This window comes from Panthera pardus, unplaced genomic scaffold, assembly GCF_024362965.1.
Source record: "Panthera pardus isolate Hobbes unplaced genomic scaffold, ASM2436296v1 HiC_scaffold_25, whole genome shotgun sequence".
Lineage (NCBI taxonomy): Eukaryota > Metazoa > Chordata > Mammalia > Carnivora > Felidae > Panthera > Panthera pardus.
The window spans coordinates 85,602,904-85,626,627 of record NW_026526821.1 but is presented as its reverse complement, the minus strand read 5'-3'; the positions used below and the strand labels follow the sequence as shown (position 1 = coordinate 85,626,627).

Sequence of the window (23,724 nt, the reverse complement as noted above, 5' to 3'; positions counted from 1 at the left end):
ACTTTGTGCTATTCCTCATCTCACAGTTGGGTTTGGACTGGGATCCTGCCTGCTGCCCGGCATGGGTTATTATGTGGCCAGTGAGGTGTCTTAGGTAAGGAGGGAACATTCTTCCTCACTGCTGTGCGTCTTTCCATGTTGAGGGCTCCCTCTGTGTGCAGACCTTCTCTTCCACTTTACTCATTAGGTAAAGAAGGCCAGAGTAAACCAAGCACGATGTGATCTGTTCCCCCTGTCACTCCTAGAACATGCTGCCCCCAGGGAGCAGCCCCCAGGGAGGCTGGCTCCCATTGAACTTGTGAGCTAGCCATCTGAGACAGGGCCTTCTCTCCTCTTCTGCAATATCAAGCTGGTTTTGCCAGGAGGTCTGATGCTTATACAATTTTTTTGAGGGGGGTGCCTCTTTAAGAGAAAGAACATAAAAGTATAATTGCACAATTATGAGGGCCCCTCCCAGAGCTGTAGGAGAACTAGGAGGGACCCGTTCAAATAAGCAACCTTGCAGCTCAAACCTCGGCGGTCCAGTAACTCTGCTGCTGGCTTGAAGTCTTCCCTGGACAGGCCCCCTGCCCATGATGAGGCTGGTAAACCTATTTAATCCTGGGCTTCAGTTTCCAGCCCATTTGCTGCCACACTCAGTCAGTCTTTAGCCTACCATAGTAAAGGCAATACTGAAGTTCACATACCATTTTGGGGGGGGGGTGCCTCATTTCTGTTTGTTCACATGCTCTATTGCCCCCACTACAATGTCCCCTCTAATATCTTATTTTAACTTTTCCCAGGATGGGCCCTGGCATTGGTAACTATTATGTTTGACAACAGCTCACATGGATTATTAACCAAGTGGTTATGAGAGCCTCAGTGACGGTGGTGGGTTTGCGGTCGCTCTAAATGATCTATGCCAGGTCTAACAGATCCTGCGTATTAACACTGAATTACTGAAGATATCAGATCCTTCCACGTGGTTAGACTAGGCTATCTTTTAAACATTTAACACGAAAGAATGAATTAGCAGGTTTATTCTACCACATTGAAGGGCTCTCAGCCAAACCCTGCCAAAAATATGACAAGAAAATAGCTGATGATCCATTCAAGCTTCTTAAAAGCTGGCAATGCTATTTCCCTGGATTCAGTTGGTAACCGATGATGCCACAGGGCAGTCCAGGACGCGGGAGGTGGGTTTGCTACTGCATGAGGCTACCCAGTGGCCCCTCTTCATCTTCTCCCCCCGCCCCCGCCCCAGCCCCCGACCCTCTTTCTCTGGTACTGAGTGAGGGTGAGTTTGAAACACTGTTGGAAAGCCCTCAGGGGAAAATGACCCTTTCTCCAGGGGCAGTTCTGGTCTATGACCTTGTGATCTCATGGCAACCTGCTTGTTCTAAATACCGAAGAGGCCATCGTGGCGAGAGGGAAATGTGCAGAGTCAAAGAGACTTGTCCTCTCCAGATGAGAGACCCCACGGAGGCTGTGGGGGGTGGGGGGTGGGGTCCTACATTCCCTGTTGCAGCCCCCTTGGCTCCAGGCTCCTTTCCTCCCTCCCAGGGCACAGGCTGGCGCTTGGGAGGTGTCACATTCCAGTGCTCTGAAGTGGAATATAGAACCATTCTCAGCAGCTGCTCTGAGCTCTGTTTCCTGCCCAGACAAAACTGGCGGAGCACGGGCAGGTTTTATTTTGTAAGATGAAATTTAAGTCATTTTATTGCTGCTGAGACGGTCCGGATAGGCAAGCCCCAGAGACCAAGATTCTCTCTCTCATAGCTTATATATTCTGACTGTTATTTCTGGAAGCAACCTTAGCGATTATCTAACATCTCCACCCAAACCGCCCTGAATTTTTATTGGAGTCCTATTCCTCTGGCATCTGTGACAGTTACTGGACTGTCCTGAACTTCATTCCTCCTATCTGACTATCCCTTACCCACCTTCCTCACGGGCTCCTCCTTGTACGCAGTCCCTTAAATATTTGCATGCACTATGGATCCATTTTTTGTTTTTAGAAAGGTATATACTTTTTATTTTGCTTGAAGTGTGTCTGCTTTTTAAATTCGCTTTGAAAAATTATGGTAAAAAATATACACATAAAATTTGCCGTTTTAACTGTTTCCAAGTGTACAATTCAGGAGCGTTCAGTACATCTACAGTGTTGTGCAACCCATGGATGCACTCTTGATCTGTGCTGGTTTTTTTGTGTGTGACACTTTCCACGGGCTGTCTCATTTCCCTTCAGAGTTTAAACTCTCATCTCAATACTGAGGACTTGCATCTTTATCTCTAGCCTAGATCTCTCTTTATGCTTCAGTGTTACAATCGGGGTCATTCAAGTATCTGGCAGGTCTTACTGATGCCTCAGAGTCAACAAACTGAGCTCGTTGTTCTCCCCTTCAAGCCTGCCTGTTCTCCTCTCCTCATTCAATGGCACTACTTATCAACCTAACCTCTTCTTGGATCTGCCTCTGTCTACTCCCCCTCAACACTACGGGTCAGGGTTAGACCCTTATTATTTCTTTCCTGGACAGTGGCAGCTCTCCACTGGTTTCTCTACCACCATCTTGCTATCCCAAATTCCATCCTCTACAGCTGCATCTAGAGTCATCTGTCTAGAATGTTGTTCTGATAGCCCTAACAGCTCCTCATTGTCTGTACAGGTTTGTATCCTTTGAGAATTTGATGAAAGTGATACACCCCTTTGCTCAGAAAAGTACACATTCACGTTTACGCACAAGCTCACAAATTTTGATGACAGTTTCAGGGCGTCCATCAAATCCCCAGAATTCATTATGGGCCCTTACCTGAAGGCCCTACACCACCTGGCCTCTCTTATTCCTCCAACCTCCTCTCCTCTTCACTTCCCTCCTTATACTTTGTGCTTTGACAAAAGTAAACCTAGGCACACCTTACTGTACTGTTCTCTCATGTTCTTCTCCCTGAAACACCCTTTATTCCTTGTATTGTTTGGGTAGCTGTTTCTCATCTTTCGAGTCTTAGCTCAGGCAACACTCCTTTAATTCCTCCCTTGCCTACCTACTAAACATCTACTGTGTGAGGCCCTCTACAGGCACTGGCATAAAAGATGGACATGGTCTTTGCAATCGCAGACCTTGTAGTTGAGTGGGGAACACAGACAAGTAAATACTACCAATGAACTCTGAGTCTGTGCTCTCATTTTATATGTCTACTTTAGCATCTACTGTATATTATAGAAATGATATCATTACGTATTTGTCTCTCTCACTGAGCCCCTAGATGACTCAAGTCTGACTTGACTCATCTTTGTAATTTTGAGACATAGCATAGTGTTTCAAACATTAAAGGGCTAGTCACTCAAGTATTTATTCGATGGAGGAAAATTAGAATTTAGCAGGCTAACACCTTCCATAGCTAGTGGGTGGCAGAAGTGGCACTGGAGCCGATGTCGCCCGAGGCTGCTCACCTCTCCCACCATGGCCCTGTCCCTGGAAACTAACTTCACTGCAAAGAGCTTGGGTTTTGGAATCAGGAAAAGATTATTTATTTATTTATTTGATTTATTTATTTATTTTTTAAAGAGAGAGAGCATAAGTGGGAAAGAGGGGCAGAGGGAAGGAGGGAAGGAGGGAGACAGAGAGAGAGAGAGAGAGAGAGAGAGAGAGAGAGAGAGAGAGAGAATCCCAAGCAGGCTCCACGCTGAGCGTGGAGCTTGACGCAGGGCTTGATCCCATGACCCTGGGATCATGACCTGAGCTGAAATCAGAAGTTACATGCTCAACTGACTGAGCTGCCCAGGTAACCCAGTAAAAGATCATTTAAATCCTCATTCTTCCACTTATTAATATGTAGACTTTAGATAAGTTACTTAACTTCTCTTAAACTTCCTTTTCCCTATGTATATGAAATTGAGATAATTCCTACTTCCCAGGATTGATTTGATCCTTAATGAGGTAAGAGATGTAAAGCTCCTGACACATGGCCATCCTTCAATAGATCTGATTTCCCTTTCTGTTCACCCCTTGCTTCACCCCTTGCTTCACACAACACCACGTCATGTTCCTGGTGATGTGCCCGGGCTTGGCCTAGGCAAATGAATTTGATTCCTGTAAACAATCTCTTGCTAACTGTGGCTGGAGCTATGGTGTCACTAGGTGGCTGCAGGTTAGGTATTTGGGAAACCACATGCCCTCAGGTATCCATACCAGTGTCAAGGAAAGGGAAGCCCAAGTGGGTTTCCCGATGGTAAATTTAATAGCTCTCATTAAAGGTGATCAAATATTAATGTTGGTAAAACATAAGCAAACATTATGCTTCATTCCTGCCACCTGAGAGGTAATCTACCTGGGCTAGAAATGGCAATCAAATTGATAGGCATCGAAGACATTGGATTCCTTAACCCACCGAGTAAGCAGTATAGAGAAAATATGAGGTGAGAATTACCTAAACCCTAGTGGAACTCTTCTTAAAAAGTATGGCTATAAAGTAATGAGGTTGTTCTTATAGTGCCGTAGCAAACCCCCCACATCCAAGTGAATCTAATTCCCTCTAAACTAGTGGCTTTGGATGCTGGAGACTCTCCAGTGACACAGCCATTGCTCAAAGCCATTCTGAAACACCTCCCTTGGAACTGTTTCTGAAACCAATTTGTAGGCCACGAAAAGAAAATCTTATACCTTCTTAGTCATGCTTTTCTTTTCACCAAGGAGGTTCCCAGCTTGATAAACTACCATTCACTAGACCCAGTTCCCACAACTATTAGAGGTGGTTTTCATATCAGATGATGATGTTTCCCTATTCCCCTATTGAGGATATTCAAAGTTATGTGACTTTGAAGTTATGGTCATTTCAGAGCAGGAGTGCAGAACATAGTTGGCATTGTGACAGCGTTGTTGGACAAAGTATACGGCTTTCCAAGGTAAATATTTTGAAGGAGCAGCAATCATTTGGATGTGCAAATTCTAGTTTGCTATAAATCTTATGGCTTTATGCCTTATATGAATAATACCAGAAGCACTAGATAAGCCATCGTCAGTATGCAATTAAGGGAAAAATTGATGCTATATTCTTTCAAACTCAAGCTCTGAGGTCCTTTGTCATGGAAGGACCCTCCATATCAAGGTTTTCCAGTATCATCTTGGTCTTCTTGTCACCCTGACCTAGTAGAGACACTTCATCTCACTTATGATGGGAAGGGTGATAATAAGTATATCTTGGATTCATTCAGCACTTTCTTTTCTCTCCCTAAAATGCATATAGCTCGTTAATCAAAACCAGTTTTTAGAGAATAATGCAGACAAGATGTGGCTCGTTAGTACTCAAAATGCCTTAGTTCCTGTGAGTGGGCTGTTGAAATAGGATTAGAGAGAAAGTTACTTGGTAATATTCAAATATGATGACACTGGAAAAGAAAGGCTAATTTCTTGTTTTCATTTTTTGTTCCATTACAGGGACTGGTCTACTTGCCTTTAATGTAGCTCTTTATTTAATGTATGTGCTCAACTGGACTTCTTGGCCATCCCTCCCATATTAGTATCATTATTACCTATTATCAGCAAGTAAGCATACCTACTATATACTGTTAGCCTTAGATTATAAACTTGGAAAGGTAGAAGCCAGGCCTATGATTTGGATGGTGCCTCACGGAGATAGATGCTTACCATTGGTGACCATGATGATTGATTCCTCAAAACTATGTCTCTAAACTGAATTACAGAGTATCTGGAAACCAACTAATCATTTTCTGTTGAGTTTCTAACACATGGTCGGCAGCAGGAGACACAGAAAGATGAACACAGTCAGTCTCCGCTCTTGGAAGATGTCATCAGTGTCCAGTTAGTTATTCAGGACTGATTCACAGGGCTCGCTCAAGGAGCAGTATGGGGTATGTGTGCTTAAACTTGAAATGATGCTACAAACCACAATGCTTGAGCTCAGAGCAGAGAGCGTTCAGGAGGCTTGCCAAGGTCAGTGAGGCATCCTGGGGCAGGCCCAGGCAGTACTTGGCAGGCCTTGAAGCCACAGTGAAATGTGGGTAGGTGGAGAAAAGGAGAGGGCATTCCAGAAGGAAAGTGAAATGTGATCAAAGGCACCGAAGGAGGGACAGACATCACTTTACTTAGAGTGAGGAAGTATGGAATATAAGTTTTTGATCATCCTCAAACATCTTTATTAGGAGTCAGTGCATTGACAAATTTTAAGCCTAGCAGGTAAAGGCCACCTAAGGTTGCCATATTGGACTCTATCAGCCACATTTGTTATATATTCATTTAGGTTGAGTTTGTACCTTTTATACACAAGCTCAAAACCTTGAGCTTTTAGATATCTTTTTCCAATTCTATGAATTTGGGCAATGAAGGTAAAATAAATTGCCTTAGCAATTTAATAAATTTAGAATAAGTTACCTTTCATACTTCCTTGGCCTGCAAATGAAGTAGTTCTCCTGACACTGGGTTGTGTGTAAAAGAAACCCAGGAATATTTTAGTTGTCACTTATTCAAATACTTTTTAATTTTTTTTTTTAAAGAAACAAAACATTAAGCCCACTGCTTTGGGCACTACACTAACATCTGTTCTAGCAACCACAGTAATGGCAAAGGAATGCTAGTTATGTATTGCCTGTGGCACAGACTGACTCTTGTTTTGGGGAAATATAAATTAAATCACTGACCTTTGAATTTCCTACTGAATAGGTGAGAGCTGGTTGCTTTGCAAAAAGGAAAGGTGTTTATATACTCTTGTGAGACTTTATCATTCTGTAGGGAGCAGAAGGAAGAGCTTGCGAACGATGTAAGTCACATCAGTCCCAAACAATGTCCAGATCAGAAGACATGTGAGGACTGTGGCGCAGCTTGTGATTTGGTGCAATGTGACCATAAATTGCCAACCAGGATGATACGGTTTGGGTTTGGCTGCTGTCTCCTCCTGTTCTGTGATAGCCTAGTCCGTGGATTTTGCCAATTTTGGACCATTTAAGGAACTGGCAATTACTTCAGTGTTGGCAGAAAGGAGATCCTTTCAGGCTCTCTCTTCTTTTTGGCCCATTTCCCAAACTGGTAATCAGTGCTTCCTTTGCTCCTCCTTTCCACTCCTCCTCCTCCACCTCTTCCTTCCTCCTCCACCTCTTCCTGCCTCCTCCTTCCTCTCCGCCTCCTTTTTCCTCCTCCTCTTCCTCCACTTCCTTCCTTCTCCTTACAACACCTCTATTCTCTTCCTCCTCCTCCACCACCTCCTTCTTCTCTCTCTTTCTCTCTCCCACTCCCTGTCATTCCACCTCTCCTTCTCCTCCTTTCCACTCATACACACTTTTTGGATCCTCTTTAAATTGTGCACGTCTTCCTACAATTGTGTCTGTCACAACTGGATTCGTTAATCTAGAACACTCAACCCAAAAGACTCAAGCATTCGTAATAGCCTCAATAACCCAGGAGCAGGCACGAATGGACACACTGATCATACACTAAAGGTTGTATACTTAGGGCATACGCTTTATCTCAAGTTCTTTCTTAGTCAGAGACTAGGACTTCTCACTTTATATACAAATTATAGAAGCTTGTCTGATATCTGATATCTTAAACTGTCAAATTAGAAAGAGGACATCTAGAATAGAAGACACATGTATAATACTGAGAGATGAGAGGCTGGAAAAAGCAGAACCATAAACTTCAAAAACCGTAGTGATTGGAAGGGCAAACAGCCTCAGAAATCGGGGGTTTTGTAGTAACCTGGCAAATTATAGCTCATGATAAGAATGGTGGAGAGTAACATGTAAACACTGTACAGTATTTTATAACATCCATTTTGTGTACAAAGGCTTCCATAGACCCAGACATAGGTGAAAGATAAACTCAATCAGCATGTGTTTTCTTGGTTCCCTTGGTTAATGATCTCCCTCCAGCACTGATCCAACTTGTAACAGCAGTGAGTGTGACCTGTCCTCCATCCAGAACTGACCAGTGTGTTATCAGACACACTGTCTATTTTTCTTTTTTATCTACCTTGCCCCCAACTAATAGTTTCCTATTACATACATATAATAAATAATATTTCCTATTACTTCTCTATGTACTACTCTATGTACTTCTCTATGTATCTTTTTAAAAAAAAAAGATTTTATTTTTAAGCAATCTCTACACCCAGTGTGGGGCTCAAACTCACAACCCTGAAATCAAGAGTCACACGCACCACTGACTGTGTCCAGCCAGGTGCCCCCTTCTCCATTTATCTTGTTTTCTAATCTGTTCTTACTTTCATACTTTTATCTATTTTTTAGAGGGGTTACTCTGTTGTTATCTAATGTCTTGAGTTCAGTGCTTGGCTAATTGACTTACAACTTCCTTCCTTTCTAATATAAACATTTAAGACTATAGATTTTCCTCGAAGAACCACTTTAGCTGCATGCACAAGGTTTGTGATGTGGCATCTTCATAACTGACTAATTTTAAGTATTTCCTAATTTCCATTATGACTTTGGTTTGACTTATAAAAAAGTTAGATGTCTGTTTGGTATTTCAAAAAATGTGAGCTTTTCCTAAGTATGGTAAGCCCTGCAATAGTGCTAACTGGCTATCTCATGAAGTTGGCTGTAATGTGGTAGGTGATCAGCTCCTGCCCTCTGTCTATCTCTCACTCTCCAAAATAGAGTGGCTAGAGTTCTCTTTTTCCATGGTGGATGGGGTGGATGGTGGAGAGGAGGTGACTGATCAGTTTTGTTCAGCGTTTGTTCAAGTTTTCTTTTACTTTTGGCACAGTATAGACCGATGGGAAATATTTCATTGAATTTAAAATGCATCCTTGTGGGATAACCGATTATTAGCCATTAGGGAAAAACACGGCCAATTAAATCATGATACATTATTGATTATCTGAAACATCCTAATTTTAGAGATGTTAAAATGTGCAAAAAGTGGGTCTCAGAATGTATAAAATAAGGTTTTTTTCCCATTAATCTTGTAATTGCATAGGCCCTATTTTATGCAACCAAAAAATTTTGGACCCTTCTTAGAACATTTTACTGTAGCCTCATTGTGTGCCTACTAGATCATGTTTAACTGCATTATTCAAACATTTATATTTTATTAAATTTCTTTGGATTGCTTAATTTATAAATTACTGAGTTGTGTTTAAATCTCTTGTGGTGGCAGATTTATCAATTTCTCTTTGTAGTTCTGTCAATATTTGTTTTATATATGCTGAGGATATAGCATTAAGCTCAGATCAGAATTATACCCTCTAAGTTAAGTGTTCCTTTTAATATTATGTAATGGTTCTCTTTATACCAATAACTTTTTTTTTTTACTATAAAGTTTGTTTGTTTTATCTCATATTAACATAGCCACACTAGCTTTCCATTGGTATTTTCCTGATATAAATTTTCTAATATTTTTATTTTCAACCTTTCTGTGCCCTTATATTTTATTGAATGTATTTTTTTATTGTAAACAGTGTACAGTGGCATATTTTTTAAACACAACTTTTCAATCTTTTTTTTTTTTTAATTTTTTTTTAACGTTTTATTTATTTTTGAGACAGGGAGAGACAGAGCATGAACAGGGGAGGGTCAGAGAGAGGGAGACACAGAATCTGAAACAGGCTCCGGGCTCTGAGCAGTCAGCACAGAGCCCAACGCGGGGCTCGAACTCACGGACCGTGAGATCATGACCTGAGCCGAAGTCGGCGGCTTAACCGACTGAGCCACCCAGGAGCCCCTCAATCTGTGTTTTTTAACTGTTGAGTTTGGTCCTTTATATTTATGTTGGTTATGGATTATTTGGATTTAACTCTTATTTCTAAAAATAAATTTTACTATCTTATATGTGCTTATCTCAGAGTTTCTTAAGAGCATAGATTCAGAAAATTTTTTCCCCTCATTTATTCTCAACACAAGGAAATTTCAAACTTAGGGAAAACATATTCTTTAAAATACTTTGAGATAAAAATATTGAAAGTCAATTGCTCAAACATCCAAGAAAAACAAATCAGCTTGGATCCTCCAAAACATATTTGAAAAGATATTTTTTATGCATACAAGGGTTATCAAAATAAAGATGTTGGCAAACTATTTTTATTTCAGTTCATAAACAACATTTGATATCTGAGTTCTGCCTTCTGATACTCCTGTGGTCTTTTGCCCTTTCTAATGACAGTACAAGAAACCACAGGTCATTTTGTTAAAAAAATAATAATCAAAAATACTAGATATTGTGAAAAAGACCTTGAATTAAGTATGGCTTTACTGAGACTAATAAAGAGATGAGAATGATTTATGACTAGGATATCAATGTTTGTAAATTAGAAAGTGTGTTTTGAGGTTATTTGAAAACAAGATGTTCTCAGAAGGAGCTCAGAAGGACCACACTTTGGTCTGAAGTATAATCTCTTTTTGTATTAGGTGGAGGTTGGCCAATTTGAATTGCACTAAGACCCACTGTCTCTAGCATTGCCAACAAAAGGATCTCATATTTATTTTCAGAATACAAAAACCAAACTCAGTTGTTATACTATATAGGACTGATAATGTTCACCTTATTCCTTCACCAGCTGATTTTTAGGTTTAAAATTATAGACTCTCAGTGTTGGAAGGAGTCTGAGAGCTTTTCCTGTCCAATTGCCTGTCTGATACATGAATGGTGTTTACATAATTCTGCCAGCTTGTCAACTCACCTGTGCTTGACTACAGCTGTAACAGGGAGCTCACTCCCCCCTGAAGCAGCTAGTTATAAAGACCGTTTTAAAAACTGAGCCACAAACTGTCTATCAGCCTATTCTAGTCCTTGGATCTATACAATAAAAGCAGACACTCCTGTCTCAGGACAGCCCTGCAAATGCTAAAAATAGCCAAAGTCTTTCCTTGTCTTGAGATCAAAGAGTCCCAATTCCATAGAATATTCTTTATTATTATTACTATTATTATTTTTTCCATAGAATATTCTACACAACCTACCATACTTGGTAATACTTTTCACATATTCAGTTTCTCTAGGATCTCCCTTGAAGCGTCTTGGTATTTCATACAATACGCAAATGAGATTTTACCTCTACCAAGTTGAGAGGTTCTGTCACTTTCTTAGTCATGGATATGATACTTCTGTTAATTCAGAAGCCAGAGCCTCTTTGGAAACCACATCACTGTGTTGATTCTCACAGAGCTTACAACATCAGGGTAAGGAAGCTAACTCTGGGTATCTATTGTGTACCAGGCCAGCTGTTTAAGGGCCAGGATTTCAGCCACCACATTGATCTGATCCCAAGTTTGTTCCCACTTTACTTCTCCAACTAGTCTGTTTCCTACATTTTGTTAAGCCACATCTTTCAAAGGACATATTACCTATAATTACAACAACAATAAAGTAAAGGCCATCCTTTTTCAGGGCTGAGTATGAAACGTTAATGAGTCACCTGTAGCCCTGGGGCTGTGGGTTGGCCATTTTTGGTACAAAGTTCCCTTCAGATAATGTAAAAGTAAACTAGAGCCTATTCCCTTTCCAAATGAACACATTTATAAATCAATTAATCCAAATTAATGCTATTTTGTTAATATACTTGGAACATACAAATTAGGGACTGATCTTCCTAAAATATTGCTTTTTGCTTCTTTTGAATGACTTCCCGTTGTCCAAACTCCACCTTCTGTTTGTCATTCAAACCCTCTTCAAGGTCAGTCTCCTATTTTCCCTCCAATCCAGTCTCCCCTTACCCTTCCAGGCCGTGTGAATAGGCAGCAGCTCAATGAACAAGGAGAGAGGTGGGTGTGGGAGTGAGTTGCACAGGAACCAGAATAATGTTAGGATGAAGAAACCTATAGGGGAAAGTCAGAGTGTGGGCCCTAGTCCTGTCCTCCTTGATTGGGTGTTTGGAAAGGACTTGTCTTCTCCAGGGGCCATTTCCTAGAATTGGGAAACAGTTTGGGGAGGGTCTTACTGGGGAAAGGACACTCATGGGGTAAAGGTTTTGGGCTGAGTAAATCATGAGCTTCTTACTTGTTCTCCCTGAATTTCTGGAATCATTTGTCCAGCTCTCTCTTGCAAGAATGGGGGGAGCACATTCTTGGGTAACTGTGATGTAATGCACTAGGTCCAGTAAGTAGACACTCCTCAAAGTGTGTAGTGCGTGTATCAAGTGAGTTTTCCAAAGGCCTGTGAGGAGCCTCCTGAGTCTTTGGAACAGATGGAGGAATTTCTGATTCCTGTGTGATATTTGCCTTTTGTACCCCAAAGTGTAAAATATTTACCTCTTGGAGTGTATATCTTGCCTTGGCACCTATGTTGTAGGGTTCTGGAGGGTATTGACTGGCTATTCTTCTTTGAGTCCTTAACATTTTGCCTATAGTACTGTTTTAATACCCATTGATCCTGATCATTGACCCCATTTGCCACCAGCAACCTCCTTCCTTCCCATCCTTCCTTACTAAAGAGACCTACATAGCTATTGGTATGAAGTATCTATCCCAAAGATAGCTACCTGTTTTGATTGATGGACTGTTTTGCTGACCTTGGAAAAGAAATAGAAGAAAAAAGTCTTCTATGATTTCTACTTTTTTCTGAGGAGTATGCAATAATATTTTATTATGTTGGAAGGCTAGATTGCCACTCAGCACAGGCTGCTGGACTCATTCCCTAACAGGCTGGTGAAATTCAAGAAATTTTGGCAAGGACAGCCATGCCAACTGTCTGTTTACCTAGATAGCCATATGACTACAAAACCAGGCTGGATTTGTATTTTCCCAAGTTATTTCAAAGCAATTGGTAACAGAATTGAACTGATTTACAAAGTGAACCTGGGAATGTGCCTAGGACAGAACTCTTAAGACAGTTCTGGGGAATGGTCCTTACCCCCTCTCTGCAGCCTATCTTAGGTAAAGCCACTGCAGCCTCTACCTGTGAGCTCCAGCACACCCCCTTCAGGGCCAGCCCCGACCAGGGCAATCTGCACCCCTCAGCTATTGCCGGCAGCATCCAGACTGGGTAAACTGCCATAGCCTAAGTTTCTGGTATTCCATTGTGAGCTCGGGCTATGCCAATGCTCTCCAAGTCACAGCTTTTCTGCAGTTATTTAGATTTTTTTTTTTTCTGAAGATAAGAGGTTTTTATTTCTTGAATTAGGAAAGACTGGAAGTTAACATGAAAACTGCATCACATATAATGTTTAAATTAAATATTAAAGAAACTCCAAACTATGGCAGATAAGGAAGGCCTTTCCAACTGGGCCCAGTTGTTTCATCTCTGACCTGTTCTTCTAATACCCCATCCCAACCAATCACAGCCATGGTGGCCCAAAGCATGCCTTTGCCCATGCCTACTCTCTCCTGACTGAGTTCACTTATTATCTCTTCTGTTTGTGGATTTCCTAGACACTCTACTTCATTGCTAAATTGTCTATTAGAGAACTTATCACATTAAATTGCAATTCCTTCCAGACTTGTCTATTTCCCATGTCTCATATCTTTGTGCTCCTTGGACTTAACAAATGTAGTTACCTATACTGGGACCTCATCAAAATAAAAAGCTTCTGCACAGTGAAGGAAACAATCAGCAAAACTAAAAAGGCAATCGACAGAATGGGAGAAGATATTTGCAAATGACATATCAGATAAAGGGTTAGTATCCAAAATCTATAAAGAACTTATCAAACTCAACACCCAAAAAACAAATAATCCAGTGAAGAAATGGGCAAAAGACATGAATAGACACTTCTCCAAGGAAGACATCCAGATGGCCAACCAACACATGAAAAAATGCTCAACTTCACTCATCATCAGGGAAATAAAATCAAAACCACAATGAGATACCACCTTACACCTGTCAGAATGGCTAACATTAACAACTCAGGCAACAACAGATGTTGGCGAGGCTGCAGAGAAAGAGGATCTCTTTTGCATTGTTGGTGGGAATGCAAGCTGGTGCAGCCATTCTGGAAGACAGTATGGATGTTCCTCAAAAAACTAAAAATAGAACTACCCTATGACCCAGCAATTGCACTACTAGGCATTTATCCACAGGATACAGGTGTGCTGTTTCGAAGGGACACATGCACCCCCATGTCTATAGCAGCACTATCAACAATAGCCAAAGTATGGAAAGAGCCCAAATGTCCATCGATGGATGAATGGATAAAGAAGATGTGGTATATATACAATGGAGTATTACTGGGCAATCAAAAAGGATGAAATCTTGCCATTTGCAACTACATGGATGGAACTGGAGGGTATTATGCTAAGTGAAATCAGTCAGTCAGAGAAAGACAAAAATCATATGACTTCACTCATATGAGGACTTTAAGAGACAAAACAGAGGAACATAAGGGAAGGGAAACAAAAATAATAGAAAAACAAGGAGGTGGACAAACAGAAGAGACTCATAAATATGGAGAACAAACATTTGGTTACTGGAGGGGTTGTGGGAGGGGGGATGGGCTAAATGGGTAAGGGACATTAAGGAATCTAGTTCTGAAATCATTGTTTCACTATATGCTAACTAATTTGGATATAAATTTTAAAAAATAAAAAATAAAATAATAATTTAAAAAATGTAGCTACCTAGATTCTGTATCAGTCTCTATGTTTCTGCCTTGCTTCCAGCCTGGTACTATACACCTTCATGCATTGGAGGCCTGCCTGAATCTTGATCCAGTTGAAAAGGCTATTTCTAGACCCCTTCTCCAGGTCTGTACCCCGTGACAAGAGTCTGCTCCTAGTGGAGCTGGTGCTGTTCTGAGGAGGTCTTTGACTATTGCCCTGTCTGGAATCACTGGTTGTAGTTTCTCAGCTGATAGATTTGTCCCTCTTAAATCATGCTCAAGCTCCCCATGCTCCTTGGATGTGCATCTTGCACCATGCTCCTTGGCTGGCCATCCTCTTTGTTGAACTATCTTTCAACCAACTCAGTGCTCCCTGTTCTAATCCTGCTGTGTTCTGGCTCCCTTTCTCTTCTACCATCAGGTACCATCATGATCTCAGTATGACCCTTGATTGAGTCCATTCATTCATTCAACCATCAACTATCTGCTGAATACTATGTGCAGGCATTCTGCCAGGTGCTGGGTTGCAATGGCGAACAAGACACAATCTTTGCTTTTTTTCCTCAAGAAGCACATGTGCTATGCTGTGCATGGGAGACAATTATTCTTTCCAATGTCTGTGAGTTTTTTGTTTGTTTTGTTTGTTTTACTTCAAGTCTTCACTTGTTTCCAAACTTATAATCTATCTCTGTTTGGCAGTTGGAGGCCCACTTTCTCGTGAGACATTGGGAGCCATTCAGTGTTAAAAACAATACTGAGGCTAACTGGGTTCTCTCTTCCTGAAACAAGAAGCCAAGTCTGTGGCTCCCTAAGCCTTAGTGTGAGAGGTGGAAACAAAGGGAAGACTTGGAACATGGGAAAGGGGCATTTGGAGACAAAGTTTTACAGTCTGTGCCTGGCAACCCAAAAGGGAGAAGATCCTAGACTGGTCACATTGAGCTAAAATTATCCTTTTCAGCAAATTCCTATTTTTATACCAGAAAATATTGTCCAAAAGAAGCAACATAAAACAGAGGGTCTGATTTTAAAATCTTGGGATTCTTAAATGAATGGGATTGGGAGTGAATCAAGAGAATAAATCATTTTTCTTAAATAGATTTTAATGATTTTTTTTTAAACTTTGGAGGACAATTAGTGTCAGGTAAGTATAATGTAAGAGTCCTGTGTGTTCAAGATTTACCTGGCAAACTTATTAGAATGCAGAATCCTGGAGGCACCTGGGTGGCTCAGTTGCTTAAGTGTTTGACTCTTGATTTTGGCTTAGGTCATGATCTCACAGTTTGTGAGATCAAGCCCTGCGTTGGGCTCTGCGTTAGCAGTGCAGGGCCTGCTTGGAATCCTCTCTCCCTCTCTCTCTGTCCCTCCCCTGCTCATGCTCTCTCTTGCTCCCTCTCTCACAAAATAAATAAATAAACTTAAAAAAAAAAAAAGAATGCAGAATCCTGGGCTCCCTCCAAGAAATTCTGATTCTTTAGATTGACATTTTGGACAAGATAATTTTTTGTCATGGGTGGGGGCCCTCCTGTGCATTGTTGATGTCTCTCTCTTTCAAACAAATATAAGTAGAAAAATACTACTAGCTTCAGAAAGAACAGTGTGAATTCATGAAAATATGAAGGATAAAATGGTTCAAAAAATCCTTGGGAAATAAGTTAATATCCTGTTCATCCTCATAGAAACCAAACCATACTCCCAAACCATGGTGAGTTGGGGCTATTTCGGGGAACACTGGAAGATTCAGTCTGTTGTGAAATGCCTCCTGAAGCTGTGTTTCTCTTCTGCATGAAATGTTACCTCCTCTGATAAAATGCCTTCCAACATGCTCGGCGTGATAGAACATTTTAAATGATAATAGTTTTTACTTGGTAATAATGCATAAACCTTAGTAAATAGTTGTTTCAATTCATTCTTTGAAATGGTCTAAATATTCCCCTTATGTTACTATTTACATGATTCATTTACTGAGAAAATCTTTTTTCAAAAATGGTGAAGAGACTGCAACCTAATCCTATTTGACTTACCACCAGATCTAATTTACTGGTGTTTCCCCTAGTTAGCCTGCAGGCAACATCTTCAAAGTTTTCCCTAGCCTCTTCCTAGATTACAGGCTTATCATAGACCCAAAAGGAATCATAACTTTTCATCAGGGAAACATTGCCTGTTTATATTCTGCAGGGCATGAGCAGCAAATCTTTTAATGAGACAGGCCATTAGACTTTTACTTGGCAAGGAAAGACAATCTTAATAAACTAGTAAACGACTGTCATTCTTTGACTTATTACCAGGTACCTTAAGCCCCTTATACACTTTGCCTTTAATCTTTGCAACAACCATGCCAGACAGGCTCAGAGACAAGCTCAGGCAAATGTGCCCAAGATCACCCTACAAGGTGGAGGGGCTGGGATTCGAAATTAGGACTTTGACTCAATATCCTGTATTCTTTATTCCTCCATTGTGCTACAATTACAAAGCAGTTGTTCTGGTTGTGATCTCTCAAGGCTGAGTAGGTGGCATTTTAATTTTCATTCGAAAAGAATTTCTCTGAACAGTGACTTGACATGGGTCCTCTCAAATTTGCTCAACCTTGCTGCCCCTTGAAGCCAGGCTGTTTTCCATATAAGTTAGTGGGGAAAAGGCAGAGTTCTCGGCTGATTTAGTGTTGATTTTAGAACTTTATGTTCTGTCTCTTTCCTTTCTTCAAAGATGGTGATGCTCTAATACACTGGAAACCAACACAAATCAAAGCCTGATCATAGTTAATAGGGAGGAGCATCAGCTGAGCCTCATTGTACATACTGTGTGAACTAGGGCATCCCAGGAAAATGGTTGCCAACCTGAGAAATGGTCCCAAATCAGAAGGCACCAGAAACTGATACAAAATGAGAGAAAAAGAGTTAATGGTCCCTAGGAGGGACCACAAACAAACTGTGCTCATAGACATATCTAGTCCTTGCTCAGATTGGATTCTGTTTAGTGGATGGCCTCTTCCCACCTTCACGAACTGAAATTAGCATTTTCAAGTCCCCACTTGGGTTGTCTCCTCTGTGAAGCCCTTGTGTCTCTTCCTGAATTCACTCCTTGTTCCCTGCTCTGAAATTCTATTGCATTTACACCTGGTTCACACAATTTTGTTCTTTATTCACATATTCTTTTACGTGTTTGTTGGGCTCCTTTCTCCAACTGGATTTTAAGCTCCTTAAGGGTAGCAATGTTGTAAAAGTAAATGGAACACTGATGACACAGTAGGAAGTCAAGAAATACTTGTTGAATGATTCTGATTTTTATACACTTTGGTTGGGAAATCATCAAATTTGAAGGCATTTATCTAAATGAGGACAATCTTTCATGAACACTTCTTTAAGGGGCTAACATTTGCTTGCTCTGCTCTAAAAAGGACAAACTTCTTTTAACCATTTCCCCTAAAGCAGCACCATAGTAGTGATCCTCCCCTCCCAACTTTTAGAGGTTGGGGAAGAAAGGGGATGTATTCACATATGCTGGTGAAAGAGGACTTTGGATGTTAAACCATTTTCTAGAGTCCTGGAGCTCAGTAAAGTTTACCATTTGTATAGGAATCTTTTAGCTCTTGGATGGAAAAAACTCTTTCCTGTAAAACTTCATGGAATTTCTGCTCCTGGCAGGGGCGACAGTTATTCATTGTGGATCTTGAAAACTGTGGCATGGTTATCCAAATGGGCACCAAATAAAGCGAGAAAAGAAAAGACTCAACTACATATTTTAGAATTATTTTTGGTTCCAGGTGATGGGCTGGGCAGGCTGTGACTGGCACAGACAGGACTAACCCTTTACTCAGACTCAGGGGATCACTTCTAATCTAAAAACCTTGTCCTCCAAACCAGCTGCTGAAGAAACAAACGTCAAGTCCAAGACCTTACTTCATATTCTGGATGACCACACGTTCCACCTGCATCTCTGTTTTGACCAGAGGTGGCTTCAGTCTTTTTAATTGGAGCTTCTGTGTAGGGTCCTGCTGGGGATGGGGGTTTTATGTTTGAATATAGGTCCATTTCTTTCTCTGGATGATTTTGACCATCTCGCCTACCTCCTTTCAATCACCTGGACTTGGCTGAGTAACAAACATATACCCCTAGGGATCCATCTTATCTAAGAAGAGTTCCTTTATTATTATGGGACTCTGAAGTGGGAGCCAACTCTCTGGAGAGAATTTCCAAAGAGTTCAATAATTTTAACTCAGCTTCCACTAGAACAGCAGCTAACATTTATTAAGCACTTACTACGAGCCAGGCCTTCTGCCAAGAACTTTTTCATTTCATTTAACATTCATGATGCTGCTAAGAGTGATAAAGTAGTATTATTACAATTTTACAGATTAGGAAATTGATGCACAAAGGGGCTAAATCACTTGGTCAAGGCCACACAACTAACTGACAGTGAAAGTCAACTTAGATACCCAGGACAGTGCCTGGCATGTTATACATGATCAATGAATATTTGTTGAATAAATGAACGAATGGTCCTGGATCTCAAATCTTAGGGTGTTCATAATTTTGTTGTAGACATATAGCATTTTCAGGTGAAAAGGGCAATAGCACATAAGATGTGATGGGGTGGTGTTTATCAAGGGTCAACTGAGCAGAAAACTGAGCGATGAGCACTCAGGTAAGGGAGATATAAGATGTAAATGAAGGCTGGAGTGGGATGGGAAGGTAGAGGGGACTTGGCTCTGAGCTCTTTTCATTTTTCAGCACCTTAGAGGACACCCTTTCTTCTTGGCTTACAGGCCCAGGACTTAAGCCATCAGTCATAGTCCTATATCTGCCATACCACAAGTTTGGTCCTGAGATGTTTCCCTTCCGCCTCCTCATGCCCTTGTGGCCTTAAGGGCATGGCTGTTTCTCTGTGGTATGGTCAGACATAATGAGAAATGCAGGCCCAAACTGCTGGATCACTCCAAAGCAGGGAGGAATCTGGAATGGAGTTGTTAGGTTTGGGGTATTTTAATCATTTCCTGCAGGTTGGCAAGTTCCAGAAGGGTCAATTTTTAAAAGAAGCAGGCGGGTACACTTGAAATTTCACTGCTTCTCCAGAAAGTTTTCATATTTGGTTTCCAGATTTGATGTTCCACTGAGGGGTGTCTGAGACTCAGACATTTCTCAGTGGTGACACTTTTCTGTGACAACCCTAATTTCTTACTTTGGTCCAGTAAAACTTTTCCATTGGGGCACCTGGGTGGCTCAGCTGGTTGAGTGTTTGACTTCAGCTCAGGTCATGGTCTCATAGTTCATGAGTTTAAGCCCCACATCAGGCTTGCTGCTGTCAGCACAGAACCCACTTCAGATCCTCTGCCCCTCTCTCTCTGTCCCTCCCTCACTTGTGTTCTCTCAAAAGTAAATAAAACATTAAAAAACAAAAGTAAAACTTCCATTTTCCATACCCATTGCACTGGCTTACCCTGCTTTTAAGAAAACTGGTTTGCTCCTAACACAGGATGGAAATGTGTTGTGTTGTGGGAGGTGGGCAGAGGGGCAAGTTGGGAGGGGAGATTGTCCATCCTGAGGCCGGATCTCCTGCTCATTTATGAGATGACTCATTTTTATTTTGTCTGGCTTCAGTGCATGCCTGCTAGTTCTTGTCCACCTGTGACAGTATGAGGGATACAAGCCCCAATTAGTGGGGGGCTCTAATGACATGTCCTCCAGTGCCCAGGCAGAATGTGACCATAGTATCTGCCCACGCTGACCATCAGGTCAAACACATTAGCCTTTAGAATGATTCAGTGGAAGAAATGCACTTGGTGACAACAACTGAATATTCAGACAAAGGTTATTTTGGAACTACTCATGCTAGGGGCTGAGGACTGTATAAAAGCTAACTTAGCCCTGACAGTCCTCTGATGGGCTGAGCTCTGACATACTGACAGCGGGAGGGAGCAGCTGCACTGACGCAAGGGTTCCCACCCATGGTCACACGCAAGAACCTTCCCAGGAGGCCTTGCAACCACCAAAGCTAGGGCCCACTCCAGACTTGGCTTCAATTGTTCTGGGACGAGTCTGGGGGCATCATAATTTTTTTTTTAAGTCTTCCAGGTGATTTTATATGTAGCCAGAAAAAAACCACCTGCCATTAAGGATCCAGAGAAGGAGTGTCTGAAGAGTTGGTAGAATACAATCCCACTCCTGCCTCACAATCCCCTTGGCATAGCCCCCACCCTGCTTCATCAGTTTTCCATTTTCTCCAGGATTATTTCCACCATCATATTAACAAGCTGCAATTTCTCCCATTCTAAACAAGACTCTCCTTATACTCCACATTGCCCTTTAGTTACTGCCCTATTGCCCTGCTTCCTTTTAGAGAAAAACTCCCTAAGATGTGCTTTCTGTGTGTGCCATCCAATTTCTTTCTGCACAATTCCTCCTAGACACAGTCTACCCAGATATCTCCCGTCACTACTGCACAGACAATGGCCCTATCTTACCATCCAGACATGCAGGTGTGTTCAGCTCTCACCCTTGCTCAGAGATGAGGAACCTGGAGAAGCCCAGCACAGGCATTCCCGATACCCTCTGGGGTCCAGCCTACAGCTGGCCCTGCGGAGCTGGGATCAAAGCTCAGTGAACAGAATGCAGAACTGGAAACTTCCCAGGGAAATGAGAATGACAATAAAGCCTTCAGGAAAGGGAAAGTGACTTACACAGCGTGTGGTGGTGATGATGACAGAACTGGAGATGAAAGAGAGACCATCGTTCATGCTGACCTGAAGCGCTGCTTTCCTGCAATGACAAAGGAGCCAGAGATGCTCAGCAAGGTGTACAAAGAGCAGGGGCCCCTGAGCTGACACTGAGGTCCCCTGTAAGCCCTGCTCCTCACTACCCAGGGGAAAGACTGTGGTCTCTTCCCCTGGGGCCTGTAAAATGTAGAGGAGGTCTCTAGGGCCCATCGACTGTAACCTTCTAGAGACGTCAGGATACCCTTGGCTAGTGTATCAAGGCATTGCATTCGGCCCTTCTTACATTGCAGCAAATTGCATTGAATGGGAAAAGCCTGCTGCCATTTAATTTACCTGTCACATTGTCATAGGAAGAAGTGTTCCCCAAACATGGCTCGAGTCTATGGGGATAAACTTGTCACGCTGTAAACTTAATGTTCTGTTGTTATTATTGGGGCTATCAGTAACTGATTCTGATGAGGGGGTTTGTGACCATCCTGGCAAACTCACGGAGGTACAGCAGTGGGTGAGTTACCTTCCACCCACCTTCCATCTCTGTGAGACTCACTGAAACCTGAGCTTGCATTTTGCTTGTACTTGGCCGTATGGATACAGGGTTAGTTGGTGGAATCAGTGGACTTGGAGACCAGTGTTAGGCAACCAGAGTTGGAGGCTTTACCATTAGAACAAATGATCGAAAGCAGAATTTAGATGAAAATGTTTAGTATTGTTTCCTCAAGACCACCATTCTATCTTTAGCCTGCTGTAGACATGTTTACAGAGAAATGAGTTTGTGTTCTCTGACAAACACAGCTTCTCTGCTTCCCCACATAGTTCTTTTCTTGCTTAGGGTACTAATTGTCTTCCTTCTGTTGAATAGTTTCATCACACTTCACCACCACCTATTATAATAGCACTGCCATGGAATTTCCCCCCATAAATTAGTTCACAGAACCTTGTGCAGTCTGGGTGAACACCTGCAGAGGCTCAGAGGAAGGAGCACTGAGCTTGGCCTCAGAAGGTCTGAACCTGGGGTCTTCAACCAGCTCTGGACCCACTTAGCCCCTTTGAGCTTCCTTTCTGAGCTTCCATATCTCTAAGGAGGAGATAATCATCTAGCAGGGAAATTACGATGACGGGGCAAGGTAAAGTTTGTGAGAGGGAAGTGTGGGAGCTTTCTAGAAATGTAGTTGTGTGAGACACACCTTTATTCAAATCTAGACAGTTCCACTACTGCAGTGTGACCTTGGGCAAACTACTTAAATTCTACTTAAATTCTCTCAGCCATAGATTCCACATCTGTAAAACTGGGATGACGTGAGTACCTGGTTCTTTGGGAACTTGGGAGGATAAAGTGAGATCCCCTTTGTGAAACATTTGTCCTGGTGCCCTGCTCACTGTAAACATGGGCACCATCATCATTACCTGGAAAGGTCTAGACAAAGACTGCATTATGACAATAAAGAGAGACGTTTTCTTCTCCCTCTGTCCCCTCTACCTTCTCTCTCCTCCCTGGCTGTGAGGTTCAGTTGCTGGTGGAAACTTACATGCCAACTTCTTTTAAGATAGGTGCTGGACACAGCAAATAAGTATCTTCCACAGTGAAGGGCTTCTCATCTGTAAAAAGGAAGTCACTGGATTAAGAGGAGTGAAGTGACTTTATAATTTCATATTCAGTGACTCCTAGAGACCGACTCCTGGGAGACACTAGAAAAGCAGTAACTATTTGAAATAGAAACTAGCCTTGAGCCATAAAATCCACTAAAGTGAACGCACTTACAGTCTCCTGCCAGAACACTAGTCTCTGACTTCATACATCCAGATGAGTCAATCAGGGAACAAATAGAAACTGAGCTCTTACCATAGACCAAGCATAATGAAGGGGAAACCAGAAGATACAAGACTGGTCCCCAGGGGAGCTTCAGGTCTGAGTCTAGTTTGAGAGAGAAGTCATATTCATGGAGAAGGTTTGCTGATGCAGCATTGTTTACAATAGCCAAGACATGGAAGCAAACAACTTAACTGTCCATCCATGGATGAATGGCTAAAGAAAATGTGGCATATATATTATATATATATTATATATATATATATATATATATATATATATATATATATATGGTATATATATATATTGTGTGTGTATATATATATATAGTGTATATATATATATATCGTTGTGTATATATATATATATATATATATATATATATATATATACAATGATATATCGTGTGTGTGTGTGTGCGCGCACACACACACACAACATATATCATTCAGTCATAAATAAAGTAAATCTTGCCATTTGTAACAACATGGATGGACCTGGAGGGCATTATGCTAAGTGAAATACATCAGATGAGGAAAGACAAATATCATATGATCTCACTTTTTTTGTTGAATCTAAAAAAGAAAAAAAATGAACTCATAGATTCAGAGAACAGATTGGTTGTTGCCAGGGTGGGGGTGGGGGTGGGGGATGGGCGAAATGGGAGAAGGTGGTCAGAAGGTACAAACTTCTAGTTATCAAATAAATCATGAGGATGTAATATACAGCA

General features: G+C 41.5%; 2 protein-coding genes across 3 annotated transcripts in view; one reads left to right on the top strand and one right to left on the bottom strand.

Moving 5' to 3' along the window:
* Positions 1 to 23,724, top strand: part of GKN2 (gastrokine 2) — a 307,921-nt gene that overhangs the window by 122,273 nt on the left and 161,924 nt on the right. The window lies entirely within an intron of this gene.
* Positions 1 to 23,724, bottom strand: part of ANTXR1 (ANTXR cell adhesion molecule 1) — a 218,874-nt gene that overhangs the window by 93,236 nt on the left and 101,914 nt on the right. Inside the window, exons 11-12 of the mRNA XM_053890755.1 lie at positions 22,714 to 22,783; positions 21,152 to 21,230 (exon numbers count right to left, since the gene is read on the bottom strand). Of these exons, the coding sequence (XP_053746730.1) occupies positions 21,152 to 21,230; positions 22,714 to 22,783 (149 nt within the window). The remainder of the gene's footprint in view (positions 1 to 21,151; positions 21,231 to 22,713; positions 22,784 to 23,724) is intronic.